At 42.3% G+C, this 19,119-nt stretch overlaps 1 protein-coding gene across 1 annotated transcript in view; it reads left to right on the plus strand.

The window, feature by feature from the left end:
- The first annotated feature begins 7,582 nt into the window (after positions 1-7,582).
- The window catches only part of LOC124722252 (ras and EF-hand domain-containing protein homolog), a 246,047-nt gene continuing 234,510 nt past the window's right edge, over positions 7,583-19,119 (plus strand). The window contains exons 1-2 of the mRNA XM_047247441.1: positions 7,583-7,608; positions 18,135-18,287. Of these exons, the coding sequence (XP_047103397.1) occupies positions 7,583-7,608; positions 18,135-18,287 (179 nt within the window). The remainder of the gene's footprint in view (positions 7,609-18,134; positions 18,288-19,119) is intronic.

Genomic DNA, 19,119 nt, shown 5'->3' on the forward strand with positions numbered 1-19,119 from the left:
ATTTCCTATCCGACGTCAAACGTGATATTAAAAACATTCTCTAAAGTTTTGGACTCCATGGGACCGGTATCTTGCCAGTACCAATGTTGATAACAGAGAAAAACAATCGAGATTAGAGATTATCGAAATAGTTGAACTGTTTATATACACAAGTAGGCAGTTGGTTACCACTGACAAGTGAGAGGCATTTTTTTTTTTTTTTTACTACTAACGCAATGTGCCTTTCGCGGATGATGCTGTAGTATACAAAGAAGTTGCAGCATTAGAAAATTGCAGCGAAATGCAAGAAGATCTGCAGCGGATAGGCACTTGGTGCAGGGAGTCGCAACTGACCCTTAACACAGACAAATGTAATGTATTGCGAATACATAGAAAGAAGGATCCTTTATTGTATGATTATATGATAGCGGAACAAACACTGGTAGCAGTTACTTCTGTAAAATATTTGGGAGTATGCCTACGGAACGATTTGAAGTGGAATGATCATATAAAATTAATTGTTAGTGAGGCGGGTGCCAGGTTGAGATTCATTGGGAGAGTCGTTAGAAAATGTAGTCCATCAACAAAGGAGGTCGCTTACAAAATGCTCGTTCGACCTATATTTGAGTATTGCTCATCAGTGTGGGATCCGTACCAGGTCGGGTTGACAGAGGAGATAGAGAAGATCCAAAGAAGAGCGGCGCGTTTCGTCATTGGTTTATCTGGTAGGCGTGATACCGTTACGGAGATGTTCAGCAAACTCAAGTGGCAGACTTTGCAAGAGAGGCGCTCTGCATCGCGGTGTAGCTTGCTGTCCAGGTTTCGAGAGGGTGCGTTTCTGGATGAGATATCGAATATATTGCTTCCCCCTACTTATACCTCCCGAGGAGATCACGAATGTAAAATTAGAGAGATTCGAGCGCGCACGGAGGCTTTCCGGCAGTCGTTCTTCCCGCGAACCATACGCCACTGGAACAGGAAAGGGAGGCAATGACAGTGGCACGTAAAGTGCCCTCCGCCACACACCGTTGGGTGGCTTGTGGAGTATAAATGTAGATGTAGATGTGCCTTATGTGTAACGTTTGATTCCTGTGTAGCTCTGTGCCAAACGAAGCCTTGATTTCGGTCTTCTACCGTCCAAGAATAGAGTTCTATCCGTTAAACCATTCAAAGATTCATCAAGGTCCAATTCATAACTTCAACTTGTAACTGATTCCTTTACATTCCTTCCACATAGGCTCTTCCTTCGTGCTGTGGGTCTAAACCAGCTTCCACGTAAGGCAAGTGACCGATTCCCCTTAGAGCACAGTTGTATTACACCTTACTAGGGTCACTGTAGGTTTCGAGGTTTGTCACATAACGTAATGAAGCGTTTTTAAAACTGGACGGAATCCTCTCAATTGTCCGTGGACTGCTTAAATAAAATAACAAGTATTAAAATTCGAGTGTTCACTGACGAAAACACGAGACCAAAATATTTCTTTTTCATACATTATGAAGAAGGTATTAGTAATTATGAAAGTGCAATCACTACGTTTTATAATCATTTTCTTTCGTAGTAAAACATAATTTAAAACGTTCATATTCAAAGCAATAGCTGTCTTCCTTCAACCAAATCCGTGTGGTCTTTCCATACCATCACGAATCAAGTAACTACGACACCGTTAAATTTTATTCCTCTCGCGAAAGAGCTTTTAAAGCGAACAAACAAATAAAAATAAACTATGTTTTCACATAATTTGATTAGTCGTTCTAACTTATTATATGGCTACAGAGAACTGAACTAAGAAGTTATGTCTTTGATGTGATCTAAAGGACGGGAAGGCGTTCCATAGGCGTACTGACCAGATGCATATGTCTATGTCAGCGTCACTTAGTGCAGTGTGTTCCCACAGAGGTTCGGCAACTGGATTTCTTCCCCGATAAGCATGATAATCTTACAGCTGAGAGTGTAGAGATTTGGATCATCATATCGGCCATATTTTGGTAATAGTCTGCAGGGGCAACACATTAGCAGAGTGCAACAGATAGAATGCAGGGCGCAACGGAAGAGTTAGCATTATTCCTATGAACTGAATTAATATGGATTGTGGTCTTCTTAATTTCATCACCGTCCTCCATAGGAAAACGCTTTGCAAGTGAGCTGTGTTCCAGTCAGATATTTTGGCGAAGTTATCAGATGGAACACACATGAAGTTAACACTCAAGAGATTGGAAGGTACAACATTGGAATTTTCAGCAGACTGGAAGTGACAATGTTGGAACTGTAAATGTATCCGAGAAAAATCTCGGAAGAGACGTATATATGACGGTATTGCAGATGGCAAAGATGATAGTCAAATTGGAAGAAAAAACAAGGTTTTTTAATCAGACAATTAAAGGATAATAAACGTACAAAGGAGACAACATGTAACAATAGTTAGAAGTGTTACTAAAATAAGTGTGAACACAGACTTAATTATAATGAACAACACGACACCACTGAAGTGATGACAGCGAAAGTTTACATACTCGCTTCACAAGCAAAAGAGACAGTGTATAAAAACAGTATGAAAAACTCAATCAATCTTTGGTGACCCGAATGATGAAGTAGTGGAAAATAAAAAAGGAGTTTTTCGTGACTGTCGGTCATAAGTACGAAAAGAAAGAGAATAAAGATTTCTGCTATCCTCGGAGAAGATTCAAAAATTGTAGCTAACAGTCTCATCAAAAATCACGAGAGAAGACGATCAAGCAAAACAGAAAGATACTCCGTACGTAATATTACTGCTAGTTATACAGTTAGGGAGCAGAAAGAAAGAGTAAAATCCACGCCAACAATAGTTGTTTCAACTACAACCAAGTACTGCATCCATAGTCGTGTAAAAATTTCTCAGTTATAAATAGTCGAAATTTTTATTATGAAAAGAGAGTTGCGTGATAGCGAATTATAGTCATCATGTCATTTGAAACAATTGACAGTCTTATGCAACTGTTTTCTATTAATTTTTTACAACAAAGTACCTAGTTGGAAACTGTTAGTCATGCATACTAACTCAGCTGGAGAATGAGAAGGAACTAGTTCTGTCAAATACAAAAACAACCCGTCATTCATGTAAATTGATTTGTCCCAGTGACAATACATGGACCACAGTTTTAACTCAGTTTCTCTGAAATTCGAGTTTTATGTGTTGTAACCAAATACGTGTTGAGTACCTCCCAATTGCTAACACTGATCTTTACACTGCTAAATAAATATTCAGGGTACAAGTAGGAATTGCATAATTTTCGAACATATTTCATACATGCGTGTTCTTTTGTAAAAGTAGATCTTCTCATACGTACCTTAACAACCAATTTCTTTCGGTATTGTGAATGTACTTTATAACGTAAATTTTACATTGCGTAAAATTCATGTCTTCGCCGCAGCAGGCGACTTAAGTATAACGGGAAGGAAATATACTGCTTCCTTTCCTTTTAAAAACGACTGTGCGGTGCTCTTTATCTCATTAACTTAAAGCAAACACTACGCGCTCAGGCAAAACATTATCTCATGACATGACGCACTCCGAAGGTGGGTGGTCCGACGTTTCCGCCAACTTCAGACGGTTTGGCGTCACTTGTGCAACGGAGATTGGCACATGACTGTATTTTATTTCTGAAGTATATCAGTTCTTTCTGACCATTGAATTACGTATTCTCCATAAAATCTCTATTAAATTGTAAAAATTTTCAGCTCCTCGATAACCTTATTATATTTTATGGTTCAGACATTGGACTCCTATTTAGGCGGATCAGTCTTCACATCTAGCTAAAATTCTGATTTAGTTCTTCGTGGTTTCACTAAATCACTTCAGGTGGCTGATGGGGTGGTTTCTTCAAAAAACGTTTCAGTACCTGTCCAGCTGACGCTTTGTCTTTAATGATTTCGACGTCCACGAAAAGAGGAACTATAAGTTCCCTTCCTGACAACTACGTTCCATGTGAGTATGACCGAGCGATGTAGCGCAGTGGTTAGTACACTGGACTCGCATTCGGGAGGACGACGGTTCTATTCCGCATCCGGCCCACATGATTTAGGTTTCCCGTGATTTCCCTAAATCGCTCCAGGCAAATGCTGGGATGGTTCCTTTGAAAGGGCGCGGCCGATTTCCTTCCCCGTCCTTCCCTAATCCGATGAGACCGATGACCTCGCTGTTTGGTCTCTTCCCCCAAATAACCCAACCCTACCCATGTATCTAAATTTAAACGTCAACATGTAACCTATATTCTTTTTTGCAAATTCAATAAGGTTCTAAAATTTTTCATTGCATAATTATCATATTACCTCCAAATTATAAATATTTGCTATTCGAATGCTCTATAATTTGGCGATGGCAAGCTAGCACATAAAAATCAGTTTCTGCCCATATTTTCGGGTTGGAATTACAGTATATAACGCTTAAGCTGAGTGAGACATTTCTGTGGAAATTGTATGGCTTTACTGGTCCAACCCTTTATCAATGTGATCTTTTGACATCTAATTTAGCATTTAACTGCAGACTTTGGGCAATGCTGTGTGTTCCTATAAGAGCTATAATTTTCATTGCGTTTCCTCAAATCTTAAGATTAGTTACTTGTTCACTATGAGCCGAAAAGACATATTTCACCAACCAAAATTATCAATAAGATAATTTCCTGTATAGGTGAACAATCATCATAAATATAACAATTGTATCTAGTACGCTTTGGTTACCCTGAGAGCGACACAGAGTGCTGTGATGTTCCATCTGTATTATATGTTTTTTTGAATTAAACCTTTATTAAACTTCTCTTACAGACTGACAATTTAAAGCGAAGATTAGCCGATTGTTCTCAATCGTGCGAACAATTTGTATTTAAGGCCCTTGATTTTAAGTGTTTGTTTGTCAGTTAATTACTGTCTATTAACATACTGCTCACGTAATTCATTTCATTTGTAATTGTGAAACTTAATTTAATAACGTTTCCTATACGACAGACCAATTCCAGGCAGCCTCGTAATTACGTGACTTCTCTTTGTTTTGTATTGATAAAGTGGCTGATGCCGCGTATTGAACGACCGTCAGTTTCACTTGCCATCTCACAGAATAAAATTATGCTTAATACTGCTACTAATTTTTGTTTTCCGGTCATTTGAATAACATACCGGCTCTCATATTATTCAAGACCCATAGGAGTCTGCAGTCTTTCACCCTCTGAAAATGTCAGTCGATAAATTCGTTTCCATGCGATGTTACACACATCAAAAAAAGTTTTGCATCACCTCGGTTCCGAGAGTTCCGTAACCTGTACAGAAAACTGGGAAACAGATCAACGTAAACAACATTTCCGCCCTTTTTATTGCTCATGATAACCACACATTGCATGTTGTACCACCATAGAGCAAGACCTTCAGAGGTGGTGGTCCAGATTGCTGTACACACCGGTACCTCTTATACCCAGTAGCACGTCCTCTTGCACTGATGCAAGAGGACATACTATCCACAAGTTCATCAAGGCACTGTTGGTCCAGATCGTCCCACTCCTCAACGGCGATTCGGCGTAGATCCCTCGGAGTTGTTGGTGGGTCACGTCGTCCATATACAGCCCTTTTCAATCTATCCCAGGCACATTCGATAGGGTTCATGTCTGGAGAACATGTTGGCCACTCTAGTCGAGCGATGTCGTTATACTGAAGGAAGTCATTCGAAAGATGTTCACGATGGGGGCACAAGTTGTCATTCATGAAGACGTATGCCTCGCCAATATGCTGCCGATATGGTTGTACTGTCGGTCGGAGGATGGCACTCACATATCGTGCAGCCGTTACGGCGCCTTCCATGACCACCAGCGGCGTACGTCGGCCCCACATAATGCCGCCCCAAAACAGCAGGGAACCTCCACCTTGCTGCACTCGCTGGGCAGTGTGTCTAAGGCGTTCAACCTGACCGGGTTGCCTCCAAACACGTCTGTGACGATTGTCTGGTTGAAGGCATATGCAACACTCATCGGTGAAGAAAACGTGATGTCAATCCTGAGCTGTCCATTCGGCATGTTGTTCGGCCTATCTGTACCGCGCTGCATGGTGTTGTGTTTGCAAAGATTTACCTCGCCATGGACGTCGGAAGTGAAGTTGCGCATCATGCAGCATTTTGCGCACAGTTTGAGTCGTAACACGACGTCCTGTGGCTGCACGAAAAGCATTATTCAACTTGGTGGCGTTGCTGTCAGGGTTCCTATGAGCCCTAATCCGAAGGTAGCGGTCATCCACTGCAGTAGTAGCCCTTAGGCGGGCTCAGCAAGGCATGTGATCGACAGTTCTTGTCTCTCTGTATCTCCTCCATGTCCGAACAACATCGCTTTGGCTGACTCCGAGACACCTGGACACTTCCCTTGTTGAGAGCCCTTCCTGGAACAAAGTAACAATGCAGACGCGATCGAACCGCGGCATCGATCGTCTAGGCATGGTTGAACTATAGACTACACAAGCCGTGTACCTCCTACCTGGTGGAATGACTGGAACTGATCGGCTGTCGGACCCCCTCTAACAGGCGCTGCTCATGCATGGTTGTTTACATCTTCAGGCGGATTTACTGACACCCCTGAGCAGTCAAAGGGACTGTGTCTGTGATACAATATCCAAAGTCAACGTTTATTTTCAGGAGTTCTGGGAACTGGGGTGATGCAAAACGTTTTTTGATGTGTGTAGAAAGGACACCCCCAAACACTCAAATGACCATAACAATGGTATTTATTGTACATTAAGTACGTACCTTTCACTAATTTTCTTTAATTGCCTCGACTGTTGACACTTCGTTGATAGTTGTATATCGTTGTCATATAATTTCGCTGCCTATGATTATAAGCATTTGATAATTTTCTGCGCGACTGCTACGGTCGCAGGTTCGAATCCTGCCTCGGGCATGGATGTGTGTGATGTCCTTAGGTTAGTTAGGTTTAAGTAGTTCTAAGTTATAGGGGACTGATGACCACAGCTGTTAAGTCCCATAGTGCTCAGAGCCATTTGAACCATTTGATTTGATAAGTTTCTTTCACTTTGTCATCTGAATTGGAGAAAAATAACGGGAGAGAAAGGAAATTACTCTCACCTGAAAATCGCTCACATTGACACATTATGAACTGAAAATCGAACTTTTCTACAGAAACAGGCTACAGTCATGTACTCATTCTTTTGAATTTTACAGATTTTATTGTGAATATCTGTCGCTGCTATGATCTATGCATTCAGAAAAAAGTGCTGCCCGAATTTCACAAGCGATGGCCTTTCCTATTCTGTCCCTCTCCATGAAAATTTGTCACCACCCGCTCGCTGCTCACAACTGAATGTAACAGATGTATATTCCGAGCCATAATGACGATCTTTTCGTGGTCCACATGCAAAATGATATCCACGGTACAATGTTGCCAGGATTCAGGGATGGAACTTACACTGGTGGAAAATGAAAAGCTAACAACCTGGAATACAGATACATCATGAATAAGGTATTGTTTACATATTGCACAAATTCACCACTATTTATGACCACAATCACAGGGCCACACACCTATCGACAGATTATCCTAGACAGTAACTTTAGTAATTTTTACATCCTCTGTAACCGCCATGCAGTTCTGCGATCATGCAGAGAGGTAATCATAGCAGCGTTGCGTATCATCTGTTGTCACAACTGAATGGGAAGAGGAAAGGTGGGGGGTGCGGGATGTCGCCGATAACGCAGGCAGGACAAAATGCTGTTCCATCTTAACTACACATCCTTAGTGGGCAAATGGGCAACATGTCTAGTCATCGTATTGGGCAGGGTAGTTGGCGAATATCCTGGAGAGTACTACAATAAAAATGACTATATGACATGTCAGTTTTATCCTACACTGTGCTATTTCCAGCACGAAAGTTAGTGAAAGCTATAACTCCACTCACTACAACAGACCGAGATGGTTCTATGAATCGTGCTCTGTGCTATTCTGGTAGTTGCCTATCTCCTAGCACAATGGACTCGCATTCGGAAGGACGACGGTTCAATCCTGCGTCCGGCCATCCTCATTTAGGTTTTCCGTGAATTCCCTGAATCGCTCCAGGCAAATGCCGGGATGATTCCTTTGAAAGGGCACTGTCGACTTCCTTCCCCGTCCTTCCCTAATGCGATGAGACCGATTACCTCGCTGTTTGGTCTCCTCCCCCAAAACAACCCAACCCTGTCTCCTAGTGGACGCCACAAACTACCATTACTCACGCAAGGATAGAGTCTAGCCACTTGACTAAACACAACCTTGCATCACTGTGTCTTCAAGAGGGTGTTTTTATTCCTACCCGCTTCGGAAACGGGCTGCACATTGATGAAATGTAAGAAGAAATCTGGTTCAAATGGCTCTGAGCACTATGGGACTTAACTTCTGAGGTCATCAGTCCCTTAGAACCGAGAACTGCTTAAACCTAACTAACCTAAGGACAACACACACATCGATGCCCGAGGCAGAATTCGAACCTGCGACCGTAGCGGTCGCGTGGTTCCAGACTGTAGCGCCTAGAAGCGCTTGGCCACCCCGGCCGGCCGGAAATCTGGTGACCAGCACCATTACTCGCACTCCAGCTTCCATCCAACGGACCACCATCGTCGTGGTTTCATTCCTCGTATGAGACGGCGATCAAATCTTCAATCTTATGCCTCTGCCATTCGGAAGTGCAGCTTCCTTGCGCATCCGACACCAACATTGATGGACAACTAACACCTCGCATCCGACCTGCTGAGCAGTTCTTCAGAAGAACGATTTAGCCTGCGGCATCGACAGTATATGATCTTGTTCGAATTAACTTCATTATCACAGTTAATAAAATGCTCCGAGCTATTATGCCGTGATCGAATGTATTTCACCATAAAATCCAACGTTTCGTCCCCATCTGCGGAGGATATTTTCAAGGGGATCGTAGCTTCTTTGAATGTCCGATTCACACCCTGCCTCGCTACTGACTACAGCAAAATTCCTCTTCCGCGTACTTCCGCGCAGTGGCTTGACGTCATATGTTTTGAATACTATTGCTCTCATCCTACGGTGGAAGACTGGTACACGTTTTCTTCATCACTGGAATCCAGATGTCATTCAATTGAAAGGTCAATTGGACTCGCGTTTTCAAAACACGCGGAAGGGGAAGTGTGCTGAGGTAGGGCCAGGGTGTGAAACGGACATTCAAAGAAATTACGAGTCCCCTTTGAAATGTCCTAAGCAAATGGGAACGAAACATTGGTTTTATGGTGAAATCTATTCGACCACCGGATAATAGCCCGGAATATTTTATTAATTGTGACATTTCCAGCCATGAAAGTTTACATTTTACAGTAAGTTCATTGTATCAACTGTTCACGTCAACATCGTACAGAAACATCTACATTGATTGCTAATCCCGTACAATGCTCAAAACAACCTAGCGTTTTTATCTTCGGCTCAGCATTTTTATGTTCATTATTAAGATCCTGCCAGTTTCACAACAACACACTTTGAACTATTGCCTTTAATGATGTATATTAGACCCCTGTGCAAATACGGTGATTATTTGTCACGTTTTAAGAGATGTTTGGTTATTATAATATGCATGATGGGCACAATTGTTCATTTAATACACAGACAGAAATGTGTGTCATCCTAGTAAGAGCAAGTAGCTACACAGTCTGAACGAACACAGTGAACCATCAGTGTTATTTAGGATAAAATCAGATTACTCAGTTGACAATTTTCCCCTGTCTCTACACAGCGCTTGGCTCATAATTTCAGTGTTTTCTCTATAAATTTACCTCGTTTACTCTCCACAACATGTTACTCTTCGTTATTGATCAGTATATCTCAGAATCGTAAGCGTTCGCACGAAGAAGAGAAAATATCATAAACCGGAAAGCAAAGCCAATTGTTGCGTGGAAGCTTCCGTTTCGAAGATGTAGGCCAGAGACAAGTTCGTCTGGATGGATTACTGGCAATGAAATATTCGAGCACTACTGGCCTTGTTTAATTAATAAGCTCTTTTCCGGTGTTCCTGTGAAACGACAAGACGATCCGTGGTGAATACATCGCAGCATGATCAGTTTTCTGTAGAGCGTAGTGTTACATGGGTTTTAAAATGGTTTAGTATAGAACCGTGGAAAGAAATGCGTACCTAGTGTGCTATAGACTCCTCTTGGTGGCTGCGTTTGCCAGTCTGTTGTTCGTCAAGCTTTCCTTCACATAGCAATTGTTGAACGATATATTTTTTCTGTTACACTGGAACCTTTTATGAGATATGCATTCTTTATCATTTTGCCCCACTTTAACATAACTGAGATTTTTAAACTTAAAATTCAACAAGAACAAAACAGAACTCAGATCTTTATGAAGAACGTGTGAAAACTTTATTTTTCTAAGGTACAGAATCTCACGTTTTCCTGTGCATGGTCATGTAATTTAAAATCACTATCAATTGGCGAAAATTAACACGCGTAACTTTGAGTTTGGCTTCATTTTCAATTGTATATAATAAATGTCTGGTAATATAATCACTTGGCTAGCCATTACGTACTGAACTCAAATGATGAGCTTCGTCCAAGCTGGTTGACTGCTATCACTATATTTGCTGCCTACGGATCTCAGAAATTTACACAAGATGTGATCTAAAGAAAGATACAATCACATCAGGGCATTTATGGCTGGTTGTGGTATGCTTATGCATGACGTAAAAGTGAGAAGGTGACAACCGCTGCTGAAACCATAGCTTCCTCAACACAAACAGAGCCAGATATCCAAAGCAGCATAACATCCCTACGGAAGGCATTCTTCTCCATCAACAGAGGCTGATGCTTGGCGAATGGCGACAAAATACTTATAAAGTAGCCATGCCTTATTCCGTGAGGTATCCTGGTCGAAGAGCTCCATCAACCATTATGTTCTTACGCGCTGAACAACAGTTCGAGAAACTAGTAGTTAGAGAAGGCGCGGTAGTAATAGATGATCAGCAAGGAGTTAGGATATGAGATTGACTGTTTTAGCTGCAATACACTCCTGACGCTGTGGCTCTCGTAGTATTGAATTCCCTAAATGTTTCCGAAATACACTCCTGGAAATTGAAATAAGAACACCGTGAATTCATTGTCCCAGGAAGGGGAAACTTTATTGACACATTCCTGGGTTCAGATACATCACATGATCACACTGACAGAATCACAGGCACATAGACACAGGCAACAGAGCATGCACAATGTCGGCACTAGTACAGTGTATATCCACCTTTCGCAGCAATGCAGGCTGCTATTCTCCCATGGCGACGATCGTAGAGATGCTGGATGTAGTCCTGTGGAACGGCTTGCCATGCCATTTCCACCTGGCGCCTCAGTTGGACCAGCGTTCGTGCTGGACGTGCAGACCGCGTGAGACGACGCTTCATCCAGTCCCAAACATGCTCAATGGGGGACAGATCCGGAGATCTTGCTGGCCAGGGTAGTTGACTCACACCTTCTAGAGCACGTTGGGTGGCACGGGATACATGCGGACGTGCATTGTCCTGTTGGAACAGCAAGTTCCCTTGACGGCCTAGGAATGGTAGAAGGATGGGTTCGATGACGGTTTGGATGTACCGTGCACTATTCAGTGTCCCCTCGACGATCACCAGTGGTGTACGGCCAGTGTAGGAGATCGCTCCCCACACCATGATGCCGGTTGTTGGCCCTGTGTGCCTCGGTCGTATGCAGTCCTGATTGTGGCGCTCACCTGCACGGCGCCAAACACGCATACGACCATCATTGGCACCAAGGCAGAAGCGACTCTCATCGCTGAAGACGACACGTCTCCATTCGTCCCTCCATTCACGCCTGTCGCGACACCACTGGAGGCGGGCTGCACGATGTTGGGGCGTGAGCGGAAGACGGCCTAACGGTGTGCGGGACCGTAGCCCAGCTTCATGGAGACGGTTGCGAATGGTCCTCGCCGATACCCCAGGAGCAACAGTGTCCCTAATTTGCTGGGAAGTGGCGGTGCGGTCCCCTATGGCACTGCGTAGGATCCTACGGTCTTGGCGTGCATCCGTGCGTCGCTGCGGTCCGGTCCCAGGTCGACGGGCACGTGCACCTTCCGCCGACCACTGGCGACAACATCGATGTACTGTGGAGACCTCACGCCCCACGTGTTGAGCAATTCGGAGGTACGTCCACCCGGCCTCCCGCATGCCCACTATACGCCCTCGCTCAAAGTCCGTCAACTGCACATACGGTTCACGTCCATGCTGTCGCGGCATGCGACCAGTGTTAAAGACTGCGATGGAGCTCCGTATGCCACGGCAAACTGGCTGACACTGACGGCGGCGGTGCACAAATGCTGCGCAGCTAGCGCCATTCGACGGCCAACGCCGCGGTTCCTGGTGTGTCCGCTGTGCCGTGCGTGTGATCATTGCTTGTACAGCCCTCTCGCAGTGTCCGGAGCAAGTATGGTGGGTCTCACACACCGGTGTCAATGTGTTCTTTTTTCCATTTCCAGGAGTGTAGAATGCTCCATGCGTCTAGATCCAACTACCATTCCGCGTTCAAGTCCCATCACGTAGGAAAGCTTTTCACATGAATCACGTGAGTACAAATGAAATCTCCTACAATACACTGTCCTTTTATACCTTGTGTACGCGATACTACCACCATCTGTATATGTACATATCGCTATCCCATGACTTTTGTCATCTCAGCGTATGCTGCAGTGAATAGTCATCATATAAATCACCGGACCATGGAGAATCCTAGGTGGATACGTCGTGTCAATCGTCAAAGGAGGTGGTCCACTAATGAGTGGTGTGGAATCCTCTGAGATGATATCATCAATCCGCACTCTTTCGCAGGTACTTTCACAGATGAGACGTATCGAGCTTTTCTCGTCGACAGTTCAGATGCTCTTCTTGAACATGTCTGTCTAAAGATTAGAGCTCGCCTGTGGATGCAGCACTGTGGTCACCCAGATCATTCTGCGTGTGATGTTGTACTAGAACTGAGCAACGGACTTCCAGGAAGATGCTTAGGATGACGCGTACAATCACCCGATTTAGCACCAGTAGATTTCTCTCTGTGTGGTTCTCTGTAGAATCGTGTTTATTTCACCAACGCACAACTCCAAACGATTTCAAACAGCGCATCGAGGAAGTTGGTCTCACCGTGATATCAGCAAATTTATTTCACACAGTTGATTTAAACATAAATTATGTGAAACAATTCTACTGAAAAAATTATAGCTCGTTGCTGTAACCCTCTGGAAAATCTACACATACATAGAAATAGACATATATATTATAAAAATGTATGTATGTATGATTGTATGTATGTATGTTCCATAGCTCCTCCTAAACCACTTGACCACTTTCAACCAAAACTGGTAAAAATATCACTTATTGTCATTTTTTCTGTTTTCCGTATTTTCCTTAGTTGCTTTACAATCTTGGTGCTATGTACCGTCTATGCAACTAATTGAAGGCAGTTTGTTTAGTTGCCATACGCGTTTCGCTTCTTTTATTTGGGAAGCATCATCAGAGGCCTGTAATACATGTTTTCTTTAAACTTATAATGTGGTAGAGATAATATGCTGCTATATTACATTCTGTAGTGCCTTCCTCTTGTTCTTAGATTAAAATCAACTTTTGTAGCACAAACTTCGTAATGCGAACTTATCGTTCGGTGTTACGATTTCCAGTGCTGCTAGCTCGTGTGTGGTCCTGGAGATGTATTCGTTACTTTCCATACTCCAGCTGGCCAATTGCTGACGTTCTTTCCCCAACATTTGCCACATCGCATATATCACTTGCACTTTCTATTTTTGTGATCAACATATGTGTGTTTTCTGTGTGCAGTTTGCCAACAGTTGTTGTGTGTCTGTCTTTTGTGTGTTTGTGGTTTGGTATTTTTCATATGTTATTTGTGTGTGTGTGTGTGTGTGTGTGTGTGTGTGTGTGTGTGTGTGTGTGTGTAAGGGGGTTCATTAATTATTTGTCCTAGTTACATTTCGGTTTGTTATTGTTTTGGTGGCTAGCATGATCAGAGAGTCATTGCTCATATGGATTTGATCGTTGAGTACCCTCTTTTCCATTGCAATGGCTCTTTGTATGTGAAAGTTTTCTTGCAATGTCAGGAGGTTTTTGTTGTGATTATTCACTCAGATAACTGTCATGTAACATTCCATGGTGGGTGGCTCATGTCCATGTTTTATCAGGTGTTCAGCGAAGGTAGAATCGCTATTTTCATATTTCCAACTTCTTATATGTTCTTTGCATCTAGTTTTGAAGTTCCTGCTTGTCATCCCCAAATATACTGATTTAGATTCTTGCCACTCTAGGTGGTATATACCTGCTCCTTGGTATTTATCTGGTTCATTAGTTGTTTGTAAATGTGATTGGAGTGTGTTTCTTGTTCTGTAAGCTATGTGTAAACCCAAATTGAAAACTAATCCAACAGCACACTTCCAGACATACATAAAAAACAACCTCAAAGACATCAGCCACATACTCTCAGATAAACAAAAACCAACACATCGCACAGAAGTACCCAAAAGCACCAACGCTCAGAAGCAAACCCAAGTTCCTAAAACCCTACATCCCATTGAGGCCTGATATTAATTTCATGAATGCATCATCATATCATGTGGCAAAACACATAAACAAAACCATAATGCAACATTATGAAATGAAAAACAACAGAACAGTGAAAAACACAAATGAACTCATAACACAAATAAAAGACTTACACATCCCACAGACAGCATCACTCATCTCCTTTGACACCTCAGTACCCACTGCAGACATAATAAAACTAGTTGAAGAAAACTTACTGACATACAACAAACTACCTGCAGAGAATATAATGAAATAACTAAAACCCTCAAAGCAATTACATCCAAAAATTACTTCCATTTTGAAAAGGACTTTTACTTACAAGAAGATGGGCTTCTAATGCGATCCCCAAGTTCAGAAACACTGGAAATTCTTGGATCTAACAATAAAGAGAGACAACAATACACACACATTTGACATCTTTATAAAGCCAACAGTCACAGACATAATTATACATGCTTCATCCAACCACCCGCAAAATCAAAAATTAGCACCCATACGACACACGTTACACAGACTAAACAACATTCTACTCAGCAAAGAAAACTACGAAAAAGAATTATAAACAGTACAACTAATAGCCACAAACAATGGTTACAACATCCACATAGTACAAAAACACAACCAAAAAATTAAAACACAACTGAACAAAAATCAAACCAAGCAGAGAACACAAACACCAAGGAACCCCACAGACACTACAGCGCACATGGAAACACAAAACAATAACATTTATAACATGAATAACAGAAAAATAGTACCCTCTTACATACAAACACAAACCAACACAAAAGTTAGCAAATATACTAAAGAAACAGGGATTACACATAGCTTACAGGACAAGAAACACACTCCAATCACATTTACAAATAACTAATAAACCAGATAAATACCAAGGGGCAGGTATGAACAGCCAGAGTGCCAAGAATGTAAATCAGTATATTTGGGGATGACAAACAGGAACTTCAGTACTAGATGCAAAGAACATATAAGAAATTGGAAATATGAAAACAGCCACTCTACCTTCGCCGAACACCTGATATAACATGGACATGAACCATCCAACATGGAATGTGACATGACAATTATCCGAGTGAATAATCACAACAGAAATCTCCTGACATTGCTAGAAAACTTTTACATACAAAGAGCCACTGCAATGGAAAGAGGGTACTCAACGACCAAATCCATATAAGAAATAACTTTCTGATTATGCTAGCCACCAAAACAATAACAAACCGAAATGTAACTAGGATAAATAAGTAATTAATCTCCTTCTCTCTCTCTCTCTCTCTCTCTCTCTCTCTCTCTCTCTTTCTCTCTCTCCCTCTCGCGCGCGTGCAACAGTTGGCAACACTACTCACAGAAAACACACATATATTTATCACAAAAATGGAAAGTGCAAGTGATATATGCGATGTGACAAATGTTGGGGAAAGAACGTCAGAAATCGGCCAGCTGGAGTATGGAAAGTAACGAATACATCTCGAGGACCACACACGAGCTAGCAGCGCTGGAAATCGTAAGTAACACCGAACGATAAGTTCACATTACGAACTCTGTGCTACAAAAGTTGATTTTCATCTAAAAAAAAAAGAAAGACACGACAAAATGTAATATAGCAGCATATTATATCTACCACATAATACGTTTAAAGAAAACATGTATTACAGGCCTCTGATGATGCTTCCCAAATGAAAGAAGCGAAACGCATATGGCAACTAAAAAAACTTCCTTCAATTAGTTGCATAGACGGCACATACCTTCACGAATATCACTTATTGTCCGTAAAGAATCGCTGTGGGGGTCAGAGTCACCTACTTATCAAGGGGTGGGAAAGTGGATGAAAAATAAGACGCACGAATACCCCGACTTCATTCAACCCGTTTTTGAGAATGGGACCACTTAGTGACTTGCAGACAGTATTCATATATGTCGCTGAATGTACCTGCATGATTATATCATTTTACGATTCATAGTTAAGGAGATAGGACGTGATGAACATCGTGCTGTGTGAAAACGAACTGCAGAGGAAAATTTGCTAAAGATATTGATGAAATGTGTGTATAAATATTCGTGAAACATATTAAATATGTGTGAAATATGTGTGACATGTGCGTATGTAAGAAAAACCACAGGTAAAAAACTCCTCCTAAACCCACTGATCGAGTTCAAAAAATGGTTCAAATGGCTCTAAGCACTATGGGACTTAACATCTCCCCTAGACTTAGAACTACTTAAACCTAACTAACCTAAGGACATCACACACATCCATGCCCGAGGAAGGATTCGAACCTGCGACCGTAGCAGCAGTGTGGTTCTGGACTGAAGCGCCTAGAACCGTTCGACCACAGTGGCCGGCGGATAGATTTCAACCAAACGCGTATTACTTACTATCTCTAAAGAAATACTGTGGGCTTAAAAGCCAGCAACCTCCTATTGGGGTGGAGGTGATAAAGTGGATAGAGAAGGTGGCAGGATGAGATGGACAGACAGTGAGGGGAGCGGTAAATGGACAGAGAGAGGGGGATGGGAAGATGGATGGAGAGCCGGCCGGAGTGGACGAGCGGTTCTAGGCGCTACAGTCTGGAACCGCGCGACCGCTACGGTCGCAGGTTCGTATTCTGCCTCGGGCATGGGTGTGTGTGATGTCCTTAAGTTAGTTAGGTTTAGGTAGTTCTAAGTTCTAAAGTTCTAGGGGACTGATGGCCTCAGAAATTAAGTCCCATACTGCTCAGAGCCATTTGAACCATTTGATGGATGGAGAGAGGGGAGGGGGAGATGGATAGAGAGAGGGGGAGGGAGAGATAAAGGGAGTGAGGAGTAGGTAGAGGGGGCAGGGAAGATGCACTCAGAAGGGGAGGAGGAGATGGGCAGAGGAGAAAGGAGGGACCGAGGGGGTGAAGGGCAGCTGGATAGAGAAAGGAGCAGAAGGAGACAGTGAGTAGGGGGTGCAGGGGATGAGCAAGGAGTAGTGAGTGGAAGAGGTGAACAGAGCAAAGGGGGATGGATATGGACAGAGAGGAGGGCGGAGGCGATGGACAGAGAAAGGAGGAGGAGATGGAATAGTAGAACTGGAACGAATACATATCTGAGTACCGCCAGGTACTCAGCTAGCAACTTAATGAACTATGTTCATAATTCCGCAGAAATAGTAACGTTTTTTACTTTTACCTATCTAAATAAATATTCCTTTCGCTTGTAATTGTAATTTAAACAGAAAACATCTTATCTGAGACAACCTGTATTGTTCCCTGCTGACATTTAAGTGATTTACTCTGTAATCACCAGTCGTGAAATCTCCAGTCTTTCTCCAGCCCCGTAAACATACGTTGCACTTTCAGTTACTAGGATTTTGACATTAGACACCACATCGCCTCATCGATACTTTCTCAGGATTTGGTTCTAATGACATAGGCTCCTTCCACATGTGTGTGACTATTCAATATAATGTGAACTTTTGACCTCTCTAATAAATACAATCTTTATTCGTTCTGGCAGGGGGTTTTTAGAGCATAAGACACCTTTAGTATTAAATTTATTGTGTCTAAATTTTCTGTTGCAGCGGACAGAAGCTTGCGGAGCTATATGAAGATCTCCAAACCACATCAGTTTCTCCGGACTTGATAAAACGTTTCGACGGGGCATTTACGAGTTTACTCCAAGATGTGAAGAAAATTCAACAAGAGAGGAAGAAATTGGAAGAAATGTTCTCCAGGTCGGTCTAATTTAAGCGCAGTAAGATGATGCAAGTATTTTCAACAAACGTGATCAATTTTCCCATTTTCATTATAAATGAAAGCAATCATACCACGTTTTCAGATAGTTCACTTCCATCTATCCTGTACATTTTCTGAGGAGCAGACCTGAATGTGTTAGTCTCATAATAGCATTTCCTTCTTTCTGTTTTAAAACGGAATTAAATTAAAAACAAAACAGAACGAAAATAAATCAAGTATGGTCACAGGCGATAATTCAGGAAGTTCATTACAGCCAAAAAGATCAACTGACATTACATCAAGAGATTATGGGAGTCAACCTATCAACATAAAAGGATACCTAAATTCTCGCCTCTGGGCTCATCCTGCTGTAGGTAAACTATCTGGCAGTTACATAATACGATTTATTTTTTGGAACAGACTTAACACAGTGTTTGGCAGTTTTTATTTTATTCAAAGACCATCCCTCCACTCTGTGCTATGGAGGGCCTATTGATCTTACAAAACTGAGAAGACATCTTGACGTACCTTATCGCGAAAATCTTATTTATATTTCATTCACACAATTTTCCACACTTCCAGTCATGGCTCATCTCCATGCTTTTTATCCAGTGAGCAGAAAAATTAGAAATGAACAGATGTCGTGAGTAGGATGGATAACATGATTCGGAGTCAAACATCCACACCTAACCGCTGCCTAGGGAGCCAATGCTATAACTAAATGCAAACGACTCGAAATAGACGATTCACTTACACTGAGGTGACACCTAATATCGAGTCAAACGTCCCTCTGCCGGGCGTTGCATGGACTCAAAAAGTAATTGGAAGTCC

The sequence above is a fragment of the Schistocerca piceifrons genome, chromosome X, assembly GCF_021461385.2.
Source record: "Schistocerca piceifrons isolate TAMUIC-IGC-003096 chromosome X, iqSchPice1.1, whole genome shotgun sequence".
Taxonomy (NCBI): Eukaryota; Metazoa; Arthropoda; class Insecta; order Orthoptera; family Acrididae; genus Schistocerca; species Schistocerca piceifrons.